Raw genomic sequence first — 12,002 nt, forward strand, 5'->3', positions numbered from 1 at the left:
TACAGGCACCTGTTGTGATAGAAGACATCTATTGAGTCAACTTTTTTTTGCAGAAGTCCTTCAATATTATCTTCTTCCTTCTCCCTCATATTACCAGTTGACATGATGTATTTTGTACTAGATCTGTGCTCTAGGTCTGCACATTTGTGAAAAGGTCCACAGAGACTTCATTTTCTCAAACCTAATTAAAGAAGTAAAAGATCAACTTAAGACTGGTTGCTGACCAACTGTTAAAATAACATCTAGACCAGTAATCACGGTGTTACATGTAATTCTGCAATTTTCCCTCATGGGATCAATAAAGTATCTAATCCAATGCTCATTCGGACTCAGAGTTTTGACGTTCTGTTCTCAAAACAGAACATTTCATTCTTCAGAACTTTTAGACTCTAAAGTGGTTCTTTGACTCCTGTCTTAGCTGGAGACACTACAGGTGAAAAATCAGTCAAGTTCCAGGCATCCCAAAAGGCAACTTCCTTCAATGTGCAAAAAAAGAGCAAACAATCAAATGAAGTGATGGGTGAATTGTGCTCTATCGACAAGTGATATGGCTTACATGGATCAATTTAATAACCATACATCTTATATATTAAATTAATTTTAACTTGTATAAACTATATTTACCTTATTTTTTCACATGCTGCAAAAACATGACATTTTTCATTCCACATGAATATTATATGTAATATCAGACAAAAGTCTGTTTTTTTTTTACAGTTAAAAATGACAAATTGGACTGAAAGAATGAATTAGTTACCTTAGGCAATGGGTATTGCATATGAAATTGATTATCTTACTATTGAAATTTAGGTTGTAATATTTTAAGATGATTGCATAACATTATTCCTAACATTTATAACAGATAGGAATTACACTAACTGTACTGTTTATTAATTTTAACAAAGTAATTGATAAGGTCACTTTATTTGCCATATGCAATTAATTGTATTAGGAATTTGTCTTTTCACATACTCCAACTTGTACTCCATGAGACACAAAGACAGGGAGAGAAGCTTTGAGTTCAGAGCACAGGGTCAGCCATTTATACAGCGTCCCCAGAGCAGTTGGGGTTAAGGGCCTCGCTCAGAGGCCCAACAGAGTAGGATTCCTCTTCCAGCCACGTGATACGAACCAGCAACCTTCCAGCCACAGGCGTAGGTCCTTAGTCACAGAGCCACCGCACCACCCAATCTCCAGTATAATAAATTTGTACTGTATGTTGAACAATCGTAAAACAATTTACCATTATTGAAAAGCACTTTATTAACAACAAGTTGGGTGTGTATTCTGCCTAATGGCCATTGTTTGCTGAGATAGGCTCTGGCTCCCCCACACCACTGTATATTATTACAACTGTATTGGATAAATCATTAAAAAAAAAGATGGATATACTGCATCACATTGCTGGAATAAAATGATATACACACCCAAAAATATTAATTGTAAAACTAATGAGAGAATAATTAACAGTATAAACCCATCATACCAACTATTGTTTATGGCAAAATAATTGCATGACACTGCATTTATCAAGTCCTGGGATCTCACTTTGTGGCCTTCCTGTAAACTTTGCGTAAACTGACAACATAAAAAAAAATCACTAATGAGTGATAAGTGCACAGATTAGACATGTACTTTGCCTTAACGTTAATGACACTGTATTGTAGTCTCCAAAATTATTTTATCTGAAAGCATAAACATTCACTTCACTTCATGGATTCTAAATCAATACAGAGATCAAAGAAAACCTGACAACCACATTACAATGAGTAAAATATTTCTGTTAGCTTGGTACAAACTACTTTGTAAGCAACCCATGCACCATGTTTGTTTGAAGAAAATGTATAGCTAAAAGTTAACTTTTCTTATGATTCTCTATGATTTCTCTATGATTTGAATACTAGTCTTAATTTTAGTTATCATAATGATGAAAAATCATGATCTATAGTTGTGGTTAAAGTATACTCACCACATTCATCAGTTCTACTCCAATATGACAAGTCAGCTGTAAAATGGGTTGAAACTGTTGAATTGCCACTAGAGGGCTCTACACAGACCCTAACACCACACTAGGGGAGACATAGGTAATTAACTGGTACAGTACACACAAAATATTTTTTTACTTAAGTTGTGGAAGGAATAAAAAACGAATATGTACACATGCACTGAATAATAAAAATACTGAAAATGGTAAGACATAGAGGAAGGGATAGTTAAGTGCAACTAGCAAGGGTCTATCAATACAGAATCATCACTCTGTCCCTTTGCACTATAACTACCGAATGTCTAATTCTAGAGTGACAATCTTGACTTTTTCTTTAGAGTAAAAGGCTGAAACCTACAATATTCAAATGGTCTTTTGGACCCTGATTTAGGGTGTTTTCACAATGGAGCAATGAAATGCCTCATTTGCTGTTCTAGGCCTACTGTTAGACATATTCAAAGATACAAGTGTTCTGTGTTTTCGATTTTCAGGGACATCATGAAAAATGAATGTTATAGAACTGGTATGAGATGTGACAATTTATTAATGACAATTTGGATCAAAGAAAAAAAAGAGGGTCACTCCAAAACCCTCCACTACAAAAATTAAGTGCATCAGAGAAAAAAAAAAACAATGATAAATATATATAAAAAATGCAACAGGATCACTTAAGATGTTTACAGCTGATTGCGTTATTATTACAGGTGTAATACTGTATCTTTTGCATTAAACTGAAAAGTAGAGAGGAAAGGGTTTACAGACAACTATGATAGACAAGATATCCTGGCAAGATGAGGATAAGGATAAAGATAAATGTTATTTGATTTCTAAATACTGCCAGAACTTTTGCACCACACTCGCATATTTAGTTTTGTTGAACAAATTATCATCTTGGTTGGGGTCACTGTCCATAAGGTAAAGCTCTCCAGCACATACATCTGAGAAGTTGGCTTCAAATGTGTTTGGGTTGAAACCTACCCAGACAGTGTAGCGGTAGTCAGAGGAACGGATGGAGTAGCCCATGATGTGAATGTCTTTGAGTAAGGGAAGGTCAGAGTCCTGCTGTGGTGCATCAGCAGGCCTAGGATACTGGCTGTAAGCAATAGCTTCTGCGTCTATGTTCCCTTCAGGTGTTTTGAAGCTGTGCGCCAAGCTTCGTCCCTCCGTGCAAAGCTCCACATTGAAAGAGGAAACAGGACATGGAGGGGGCACTTGCAGCCCAGCCAGCTCAGAGATTGTGGGGAATAGATCCACCAACTCCATGACATTTCTCACCATTTTCCCTGCAAAGGTTGACAGCCCACATTATTTATCACCAGTACAAAGCTAAGTGCTTTCAGTGAAAATTAATAAATAAGCTCAATACAGAAGTTTTAAGACTTAACAAGACCGAAACATCTTTATAACAGTATAAATCAGACAACATTCAGGCATGTATCTACATGTATATGCAAGCTAATTACTTTGTGCACTGTTAACGTGGGAAATTCTAGAATATTCTGCAATAACACAAAATTTACACCATATTACACCTGCATAAATTAACATGAACAAATAATTAAGTTCAGTTTGTGTTTATCTGAAGACGTTCACTCGTCAGCAACTGAGGAGCTGCATATTTGCTAATTAAAAACTTCGATAAAGACATAAATGATTCTAAACCACGAAATCTTTAGCAGATATTTTAATTGAAAGTCTACAGATCCTAACATACAGTATTTAAAAGGGAAGAATTTTTAAAATTCCTTTTATAGTATCCTGTGCCTCACCATAGGAAATTTCATACAACTTTTTTCTCCTATGATTCCTCCTGCAGATATAAGATATAGGAATACTACAAATTGGATTTAAGCAGACAGATCTATGAGATTTCATCAAATGTATTTGATGTTTGCAGCTTGGCACCACTACTCACGATACAAGATAAGACCTATGGTGACATTGCCCTCCAGGTTCATTACTCTACCCCTTCACAGTAAAGGGCCAGCTTTTTTGATAGAGAAGGCTTTTTCTACTAGTTGTATAGACAATGTACTGTATATCGAACACTAAGTGCTGGAGAGACAGTGGATTGTATCAAAACAATCCAACCACAAACAATACACATAAAAGTCAGGGCACTGAAGGGTACAATAATTAAATCTGGCTAAACACTGACTCAATAAAAAATTATCATTAATCATGACACTTGGGAAATGAATAAGACGAAAGTGTTAGAACTTATTATCTTGTGATGGAAAGCATAGAGTTTTCTAGTTTCTAGAAAAAGTATATTCTTAACCACTTTATTCCTCTGAAATGAGAATCGTAAAGCCTAGTGCTTTCCACAAACAGAGGTCAATTCTGCTGTTATCTTTCAAAACAACTTATAGAAAATTAGGAGGTTTAACATTAAAAAAAGTCTGAAAGAACAATTAATAGTTATAAGTTTGTTTTAAAAGTTTTTTAGAAGGGTGAAAAGGAAATTCTACAAAAGGTACAGTGCTTTCCCCTTCTGGTATTTTTATTACCTTTGAATGACATGTCATACGAGTAATGAAACGGATCCAAATAGGGGAAGATTTTTGTCTTGGGCTCTTTGGTGGATGTGGTTAATCCTGGTACATAAATCATTAATGGCACACGGGTTGCTACATCAAAGTTGCTGTATTTAGCCCATTCTCCATGTTCACCTAATGACCAGCCTACAGTACAGTGAGAACAAAAACAACTGTAATTAAATTTTTTTATACAGATTAATTCACTCACTCAACACTGAAGATACTTTCAAATGATTAAACTCCTACTGCTCATTCTGATTTAACCTGCTCCTGGTGGAAAAAAATAAAATAAATAAAAGACAAATGTTGAACATCAGCAGGCAAGAGGAATTTAAACTCCTGTCAAATCCAGGCAGTTATGAATAAGATTGTACCACCTATGATATCACATAAAACAACTTCCAGCACAGGTCCTCGGTTTTAACCATAGTGAAATACAACACAAACATCATAATCAACTCTAAAATGTAGATTCTAGCATACAAAAATAATAAGATACACAGTAATGTAGAATTCTGTGGTATTCATTCTTTTAATTTGGTACAAAATTGATTTTGATGCATGAACTATTCCTCCAGATTTTGTGAACAGTAATTGTTATTTCAAATATGAGGTGAATCGCAATATCAATATGATCCTTCATGTAAAAAAATGTAGAAACACAATTGCCTTAATACAAATCAAAGGGCATCCTGAAGAAAAGTTCCAGGGTCTCAAGATAACAGCAATATAAAATGTTCTAAAGATCTTGAAAAAAATGGAAATAAGGAACAATGCACTTACCATGATCAGAAGTAAACACCACAATAGTTTCATTGGCCAGACCCAAATCATCCAGGGCATTTAGAAGCTGTCCAACCTGAGAGTCAAGGTAGGACACAGCAGCAAAATAGTTCTGGCGGATTTGCAACTGAAAGCAAAATTAATTATTTACAGCATGTTTCACTTAAAACATTTGTCTGTAATATAATCTCTATGGCTAAGAAAAATATAAAAGTACTGTTATGGTAATTTAAATAATGACCACTTTTGCCAACTGTTGTATATTGCGATCCAAAAACACTTACAAGTATTTTTCACATCATCCTAATTTGGGATCAACAGTTTCTGACTTGACATTTGCCGCAGCACAGGATGGTCAAAGATTGATTACCCTCTGACATGTCTATGTGTCATGTTGGTCATCACCGTTATGATATTTTCCATACCTTACAGGGGAGCTGGCACTGACTGGAGTGACATGTGAAATGTCCCAGAAACCAAGTGTTAACTCATGCCCAGCCTGACTCATTGGTAATTGGTTAATTTTGCACCACACCTTAGGGGAGTGCCACTCACAGCTGCTTAATGATGGAACACTTGACTAACAACTGCTAAATTCTCACTTTGTCAAAGTACCTACTAAAGAAAACTTTGTAAGCCTCTAATCTTTTCAAATAAATACAGAGAAAGGAAAACAGGTGTGTGAGAACAATTAGGGACTGTACAATGGCATGATTTGAAGCATATTTACAGTGGTGCTAGAAAGTTAATATTTAATAATGAAAGTTAATAAATTAATGAAAAAGTATATCCCTTTGTGTGTTATTTGTTTTATTGGGTAATCTTTATCTATTTTTATGACAGATGAAGATCTGATCACATTTTAGGTTAAATTTATGCAGAAATTCAGAAAAATCTAAAGGGTCCACAAACTTTCTAGCACCACTGTAAGTGCAAAGGTCTAAAACAAAGCTTTACTATTTCAGGAAAACAAACTATGAAGAAGTAAGAGAGTTTAAGGGATAGATTAGATGGCACTAGTTTAAAGGCATTCTGCATGAAATACAGAGCAGATTAAATTTAGAGTTATTAAAGCAGAGTGCAAAAAGCATTGGCCCAAATGGTTTAATAAATCAATAAAACACAAATAGAAAAAAAAACACTTCCTAAAAATATTAAATGCAGCAACAAAAATAGAAGAAACAGAATACACAAAACTGCAAGCACATGTGAAAAAGGTTTATAAGAAAATTCGAAACATAAGGCTTTTTAGCCTCTATTCCAAAATAGAAGTGTAAGTTTGTATCACAACAAATGAACAGTAAAGGATGAAGCACCTCAAGGATAATAGTGGAAAATGTTAGATGACTCGTATTTCAATATTTCTCTGAGGTATTAATTTCACATCAAAGGAATCAACAACATGGTTCAGGATGAGAAAAAGGGTTCTGTATTCAGAGACAGAAGTTCAAGATGTACTAATGTAAGTAAAATCTCAAGTATCTGATGACCACTTGCACGTAAAAGAAATAAGTAATATTACTCATAGGCTTTTAGCAAAATACTTCTAGCACTTCAAGATATGACTCCTGTCATAAAAGACAGGTTGAAATACCAATTGACTGAAAAACTCCCATCCATAAACTGGTGACAAAAGTGAACCAAGTAATTAAGGCCAATAAATCTTACTTCTACTACATGTCTGGCTATGGAATTGATAATTAGAACTTAAGAGGATCACCTTAATGGCAATGGGATTCTCAGGTATAGTACACCTGGATTTAGAATCTTGTATTTTCCAATGGATACAAACAGACCATATGAAATGTTGTATTGTCATTCTATGAAGGTGACAATTTTGGTCACATTTAAAAAAAGTGTGCACACGAATATTTCTTAACTCAATAGGAAGGCTAAAAAAAGATTACATTCTTTTAATCTTTAAAAGATTAAAAAGGATCTGCTCACAATTTTTGCAATGTCTTTGCAGAAAGACTTCTTGGTTAAAGAATTGGCACAAACTGAGTCTAACAGGAATAATGGCAATAACCCTTTCTTCCAAATGTTTACCTGAAATTTTTTAGGGAGTGGTCCATAGGGAAAGCTAACATTCAGCACCTGCACATCCTCCCTTTTCCGGATGTCCATCCAAGGATTGTAGGCAACACTTGGCATTCCACTGGGGATGTACGGATCAGGAGCCATCGTCATGTTTTCTAGTGGATACAACTCTAAGTATTGCTGAAATAAAAACTACTTTGCATTAAAAGTGAAGAATATGTCCTTAAAACAAAGATGTGAGGTCCAACAATTATATTAACTTACCTAAAAAGGAAGCAGTATTCCCTACATCCTCATTATGGTTTTGTCATATTTATAACAGTTTTGTGTTTGACATTAAGGAGTAGACCCATTTAATTCACCACTGAAGTACACTCATCTGGATTATACGTGGCACTCATAACATGCTCATTGCCTCAATACATAGATTCAGATTAGGAAAAAAGTGAGAAACTGAATTAAGGGGGATTCTTTGGAGGCTAGATTGGAATTTAGCTAGGGCAATGGGGTTAACATCCCCATTAGTCCAAACTGTGCTACAAGAGACCCTGGTATAATGTCTTATCCAAAGGACTGTACTGTAGGAAGCACCATGTTCCCAGTCACCATACTTCGACATTAATTTAGAAAAGTCCTAATGGAGGAGCGCCACTTACTGGTCCACCAACACCATTAAAAAAACTGCCTGTTTCTCCTTAGAGTCCTTCCATCCCAGTACTGACAAAGCTCATTACACTATCACCCACTGTATGATTTCCATTAGAGCCAACAGAAAAGTGTTTTAATGATCATAGAATATTATTGAGCCTGAAGAAAAAAAAAATTAACAAAATCCATGAAGTGTGGACATACCTCTAATCCTCTTTCAGTAAAAGATTTCTGCTGGTAAATTAAAGAGAATACCGTGCACATTAATAGCACCCCCTCACACCCTCCTCCTTAAAGAAAACATTAGTACAAAGAGAAAGATTACCTCCGGATATCTGAAAGGTATGTGAGGTTTATAATATCCCACAGCAAGAAAGAAGGGATTTCCTTTATCTTTCATTGATTTAAGTAATTTAACAGCTGCTGCTGTGTTCTGTATATCTGGCAAAGTCCCTTCTGGCATTTCAGAAACCTTCACTGGGCAAAGCAGGTTGGCATGCAGCTTGCCATCCTTCCCTGTACACACCTTAAAGGACAAATATATTCAAAAGCAATTAGTACTTCTATTAGTATTTTTTTTTATTATTGAAACATAACATAAAAATCTTTATCCTAAACTTATTTTCATATTTTACAAACCCATGATGATTTGGAACAAAAATTACAGGGAAATGCTACTCTGATGATGATACCTACTGTACATGACCCTATATACAATAACTTAGACTTTATAATAAACTTTATAATAGACTTTCAGATTATAAAGAATTTTCTTTATCACACTGGTACAAGATTATTTCTGACAAAAGGACACTTCAGTTACTGACCTTCTTGTTTTCATAACGTAAGGATGAAGGATGATAAGTTGGAATAGACCAGCTATATGGATAATCATCAGTGTAATTTGACACAATGCCTCCAGTAGCACAAGAGAGGAAACAACAAATACATCCATCAGGCAAATGGAAAATGTAAAAGAACAAACCAAACGATGAAACACCCATGAATTTAAACTTCCCAGAACATGCTATTGAAAAACATATTTAATAGGTAAATCATTATCTAAATGCCTTCTGTATGTGAGTAACCAAATTTTATTTCAAATTAAAATTTTTGATTATTCTGTAGTATAACGCAGGCACACACGCACACACTCTCAGTTGGAAGTTAGAGTACCTGGATGGAAAACCTTCCCCACAGACATGGTGACGTAACCTTTGGATTTGAAATACTGTGGCAGTGTTGTGTAGTTTCCTGCATGGACTCTCCAGTATGAGTGAAAGTCATAGAGTCTTGTGGTGTCTGGTCTCCGACTTGTTAAAAATGAAATTCTGCTAGGGGCACATACAGCTTGCTATACATAAAAAAAGGAATTATAAACAAACTTTTCATTCACAGTGATCCACCAAAGGTTCATAAGAATATACATAAAGTTGACACTGGTACCATTTACAGTCCACCAAAGGTACTTGCAACTGTCAGACTAAACCAGAAATTGAAAATGATTTGGTATGGAAGGAATCACTAACAGCAGTGAGGCAAGCCATTTTTTTATTCTTTGAGCTTGAGCACAACTCAAGTGAACTCCACTTACTTGAGCGTAAACATCGTAGAAGACGTTGCTTTTTGAAGCCAGGTTGTCTATGTTCGGCGATTTCACAGAAGGATTACCGTAACATCCTAAAACTGGTCGCAGATCATCCGCTACAATGAAGAGGACAGAAAGGTTGCCTGAAAGTAAACGATTAAAATAAATCTTAAGTAAAACTAGTGGTAATGGGAATGACATACGATGACAGTTTATGACATTAAAACATTTTACCATCACCAGATCTTTTAAAATCACATATTTTAACCTCTACAAGGCGAATATGCTCCTTCGTGGTTTCTAGGTGTAGAAGAAAAGTTAATCATTACGCTATAACACTAACTCACAAATTATGATTTTTTGCCTTAAATACTTAACACGTGGGGAAAATGCAAGTAGCCAACGCATCTAGTCAGTTCCATACACTAGTGTTTTTTATATATACACCTTAATTTTAACAAGCAAATCAACTAAAAAAAAATCTTATAATGACTACTGTAGGCTACAAGGAATATACTGTACCTATTTCACGGCCTTTACTGGAGAACTCCGAGTAAAGTACTTTGCTCACGTGTACAATCGAAGTGCCCCAGTCGCAATTTTTAATGCTGTAGTTTAAAACTTTAATATTTTGATTATATATAGTTACCTTTATTGTGCTGCGGGAGCAAGCTGACCCCTGAAAGCCTGTTTGCAAAGCAGATTTGAAGAATGCTGCATACGACAAGGAACCCATGCAAAGACAAACATACCATAAAAAAAGACATCCTAATGTCCTTTCTGTGACCGGAAATTAAATAACTAATACATTCGGGTTCTCTTGAAACATTAGCATTTTCCTTAAGGAAAGTAATTTTCGGAATGAAGGCTTAACTGGAAACACAGGAGACGATGATAAACATTTTCACCATTGCGTTTTGCCTTCCTGGTTGCACAACAAATCTCCTCCTCTTTCCTTAAAGCTTATTGGCTTAGTCATTTGTTCTCTCAAATTTCAATTCGCTGACTGTGTCTTGCGGAAAAACTCTGAGATTTGCTTTACATACATGAAGGCAATTTGAGGGCTAAGACCTAACATTTTAAATAGGTTTCATTTTGATTGGAAAAATAAGAAATTAAGAATCGATAACAGTACATTGTGCCTGTAGGCTATACTGTACGTATGATTACACGTGAAAGGCTGTGTTCCACCTGCATGTAATATGTCAATTTACTTTCATGATTAAATTGCCATTCTTTCTTTAAAATTCCATCATCATTATTGTTGTTGTTGAGTGACATTGATCTTTGGGGTCCCTGAAAATTTAATGGTAGTATTTAATTATTTAATTCTTTAATAGCATTTATGTAAAAAATATAACAGATGAGGATAAGTACAATATCTACTAATGCGATCCTCAATTACAATTAGTCACGACACAAACGAGTACAGGAGCTGCGGGTCTTAATTTGATAATGTATTACAGCGGATTTTATTTCCATTAATAGATTTAAAAAATCCATATGAGCAGATCCTTTATAAGCGAACGATATCGAATTTTATGTATAGACTACATTTGGGTCTGCACTAGTCTTATCAACTTTTAGAGGCTTCATTTCTTTAACTTTTACTTTATCTAAGAGTTTATATAGTGTAAATCACATGTGGATCTTCACCGTTTGAAGTTATGAACTAAATCTACACTATGTTGAGCAATGACTGACAAAGGCATGTACTACATATTCTTATAGTTCAGTTAGTAAGTTAATACAAAAAGCACCATGTTAATTTTAAAAACAGAAATAGCAATAAATATTTTCGGGACACTCCGCTCAAAGCGCTTTACAGGTAATGGGGACTACCCTACACAATCACCAATGTGCAGCATCCGCCTGGATGATGCAATGACAACACTTGCATTTGAATAAGTTTAAATCATGCTTGGTTACTCGTGTGATCCGACTGATTCAGTTTTGGAATAGAACAGCTGCACGGTGCACCACGACAACCAAACCCCAAAGAGTATCAGAAAAAAAAATTTCAGGATCACGACACAACTTTTCTTCAACTTGACTTGGGCTAAAAATCCATCCCTGAAAATAAAAATTCTCTGAGTAGTGTGGAAATGCTGATCCTTACCCTACCTGGGGTGTCCACTGAGCATTTCTGCGAACTCTAGTTGAAGTTCTCTGGGCATGGGATTTTGACATGTTCCCCAAACCAAAAGGAATGAGTGGGAAACAACCAAGACAACAGATAGAAGCACTTGCATTTGAATGAGTTTCAAGCATGCTTGGGTACTCGTGTGATCTCAGTGACTCAGTTTTGGAATACAACTGTCGCGTGGTGCACCGCGACATCCAGGAGTTTCTGAAAAAAAATTTTCTGCGATTTTCACGAAACCACTTTTCTTCAACTTGAATTGGGCTAAAAATCCAT

At 35.4% G+C, this 12,002-nt stretch overlaps 1 protein-coding gene across 2 annotated transcripts; it reads right to left on the reverse strand.

Annotated features, from left to right (window-relative positions):
* Positions 1 to 1,661: 1,661 nt before the first annotated feature.
* On the reverse strand, positions 1,662 to 10,533 carry ids (iduronate 2-sulfatase). Of its 2 annotated transcripts, none has more exons than XM_088597512.1 (9): positions 10,233 to 10,533; positions 9,590 to 9,726; positions 9,172 to 9,349; positions 8,823 to 8,911; positions 8,321 to 8,521; positions 7,357 to 7,527; positions 5,308 to 5,434; positions 4,495 to 4,668; positions 1,662 to 3,267 (listed from the first exon to the last, which is right to left on the reverse strand). In XM_088597512.1, exons 1-9 carry the CDS (start codon positions 10,348 to 10,350, stop codon positions 2,801 to 2,803), a joined length of 1,662 nt encoding a protein of 553 aa, XP_088453638.1. In that variant the 5' UTR covers positions 10,351 to 10,533; the 3' UTR covers positions 1,662 to 2,800. The 2 variants fall into 2 exon arrangements, with proteins under 2 accessions (XP_088453638.1, XP_088453637.1); XM_088597511.1 differs by having other exon boundaries at positions 7,357 to 7,539.
* Positions 10,534 to 12,002: the final 1,469 nt, after the last annotated feature.

The sequence above is a fragment of the Lepisosteus platostomus genome, chromosome 10, assembly GCF_059453375.1.
Source record: "Lepisosteus platostomus isolate fLepPlt1 chromosome 10, fLepPlt1.hap1, whole genome shotgun sequence".
Lineage (NCBI taxonomy): Eukaryota > Metazoa > Chordata > Actinopteri > Semionotiformes > Lepisosteidae > Lepisosteus > Lepisosteus platostomus.

Coding starts and splice junctions, on each gene's coding strand:
- ids (XM_088597511.1), bottom strand. CDS start 10,350: ATGTCTTTTTTTATGGTATGTTTGTCTTTGCATGGGTTCCTTGTCGTA. Junction 8,912..9,171: donor GGGGAAGGTTTTCCATCCAG/GTACTCTAACTT, acceptor GTGCTACTGGAG/GCATTGTGTCAAATTACACT. Junction 3,268..4,494: donor GTATGACATGTCATTCAAAG/GTAATAAAAATA, acceptor CAACCTTTGCAG/GGAAAATGGTGAGAAATGTC.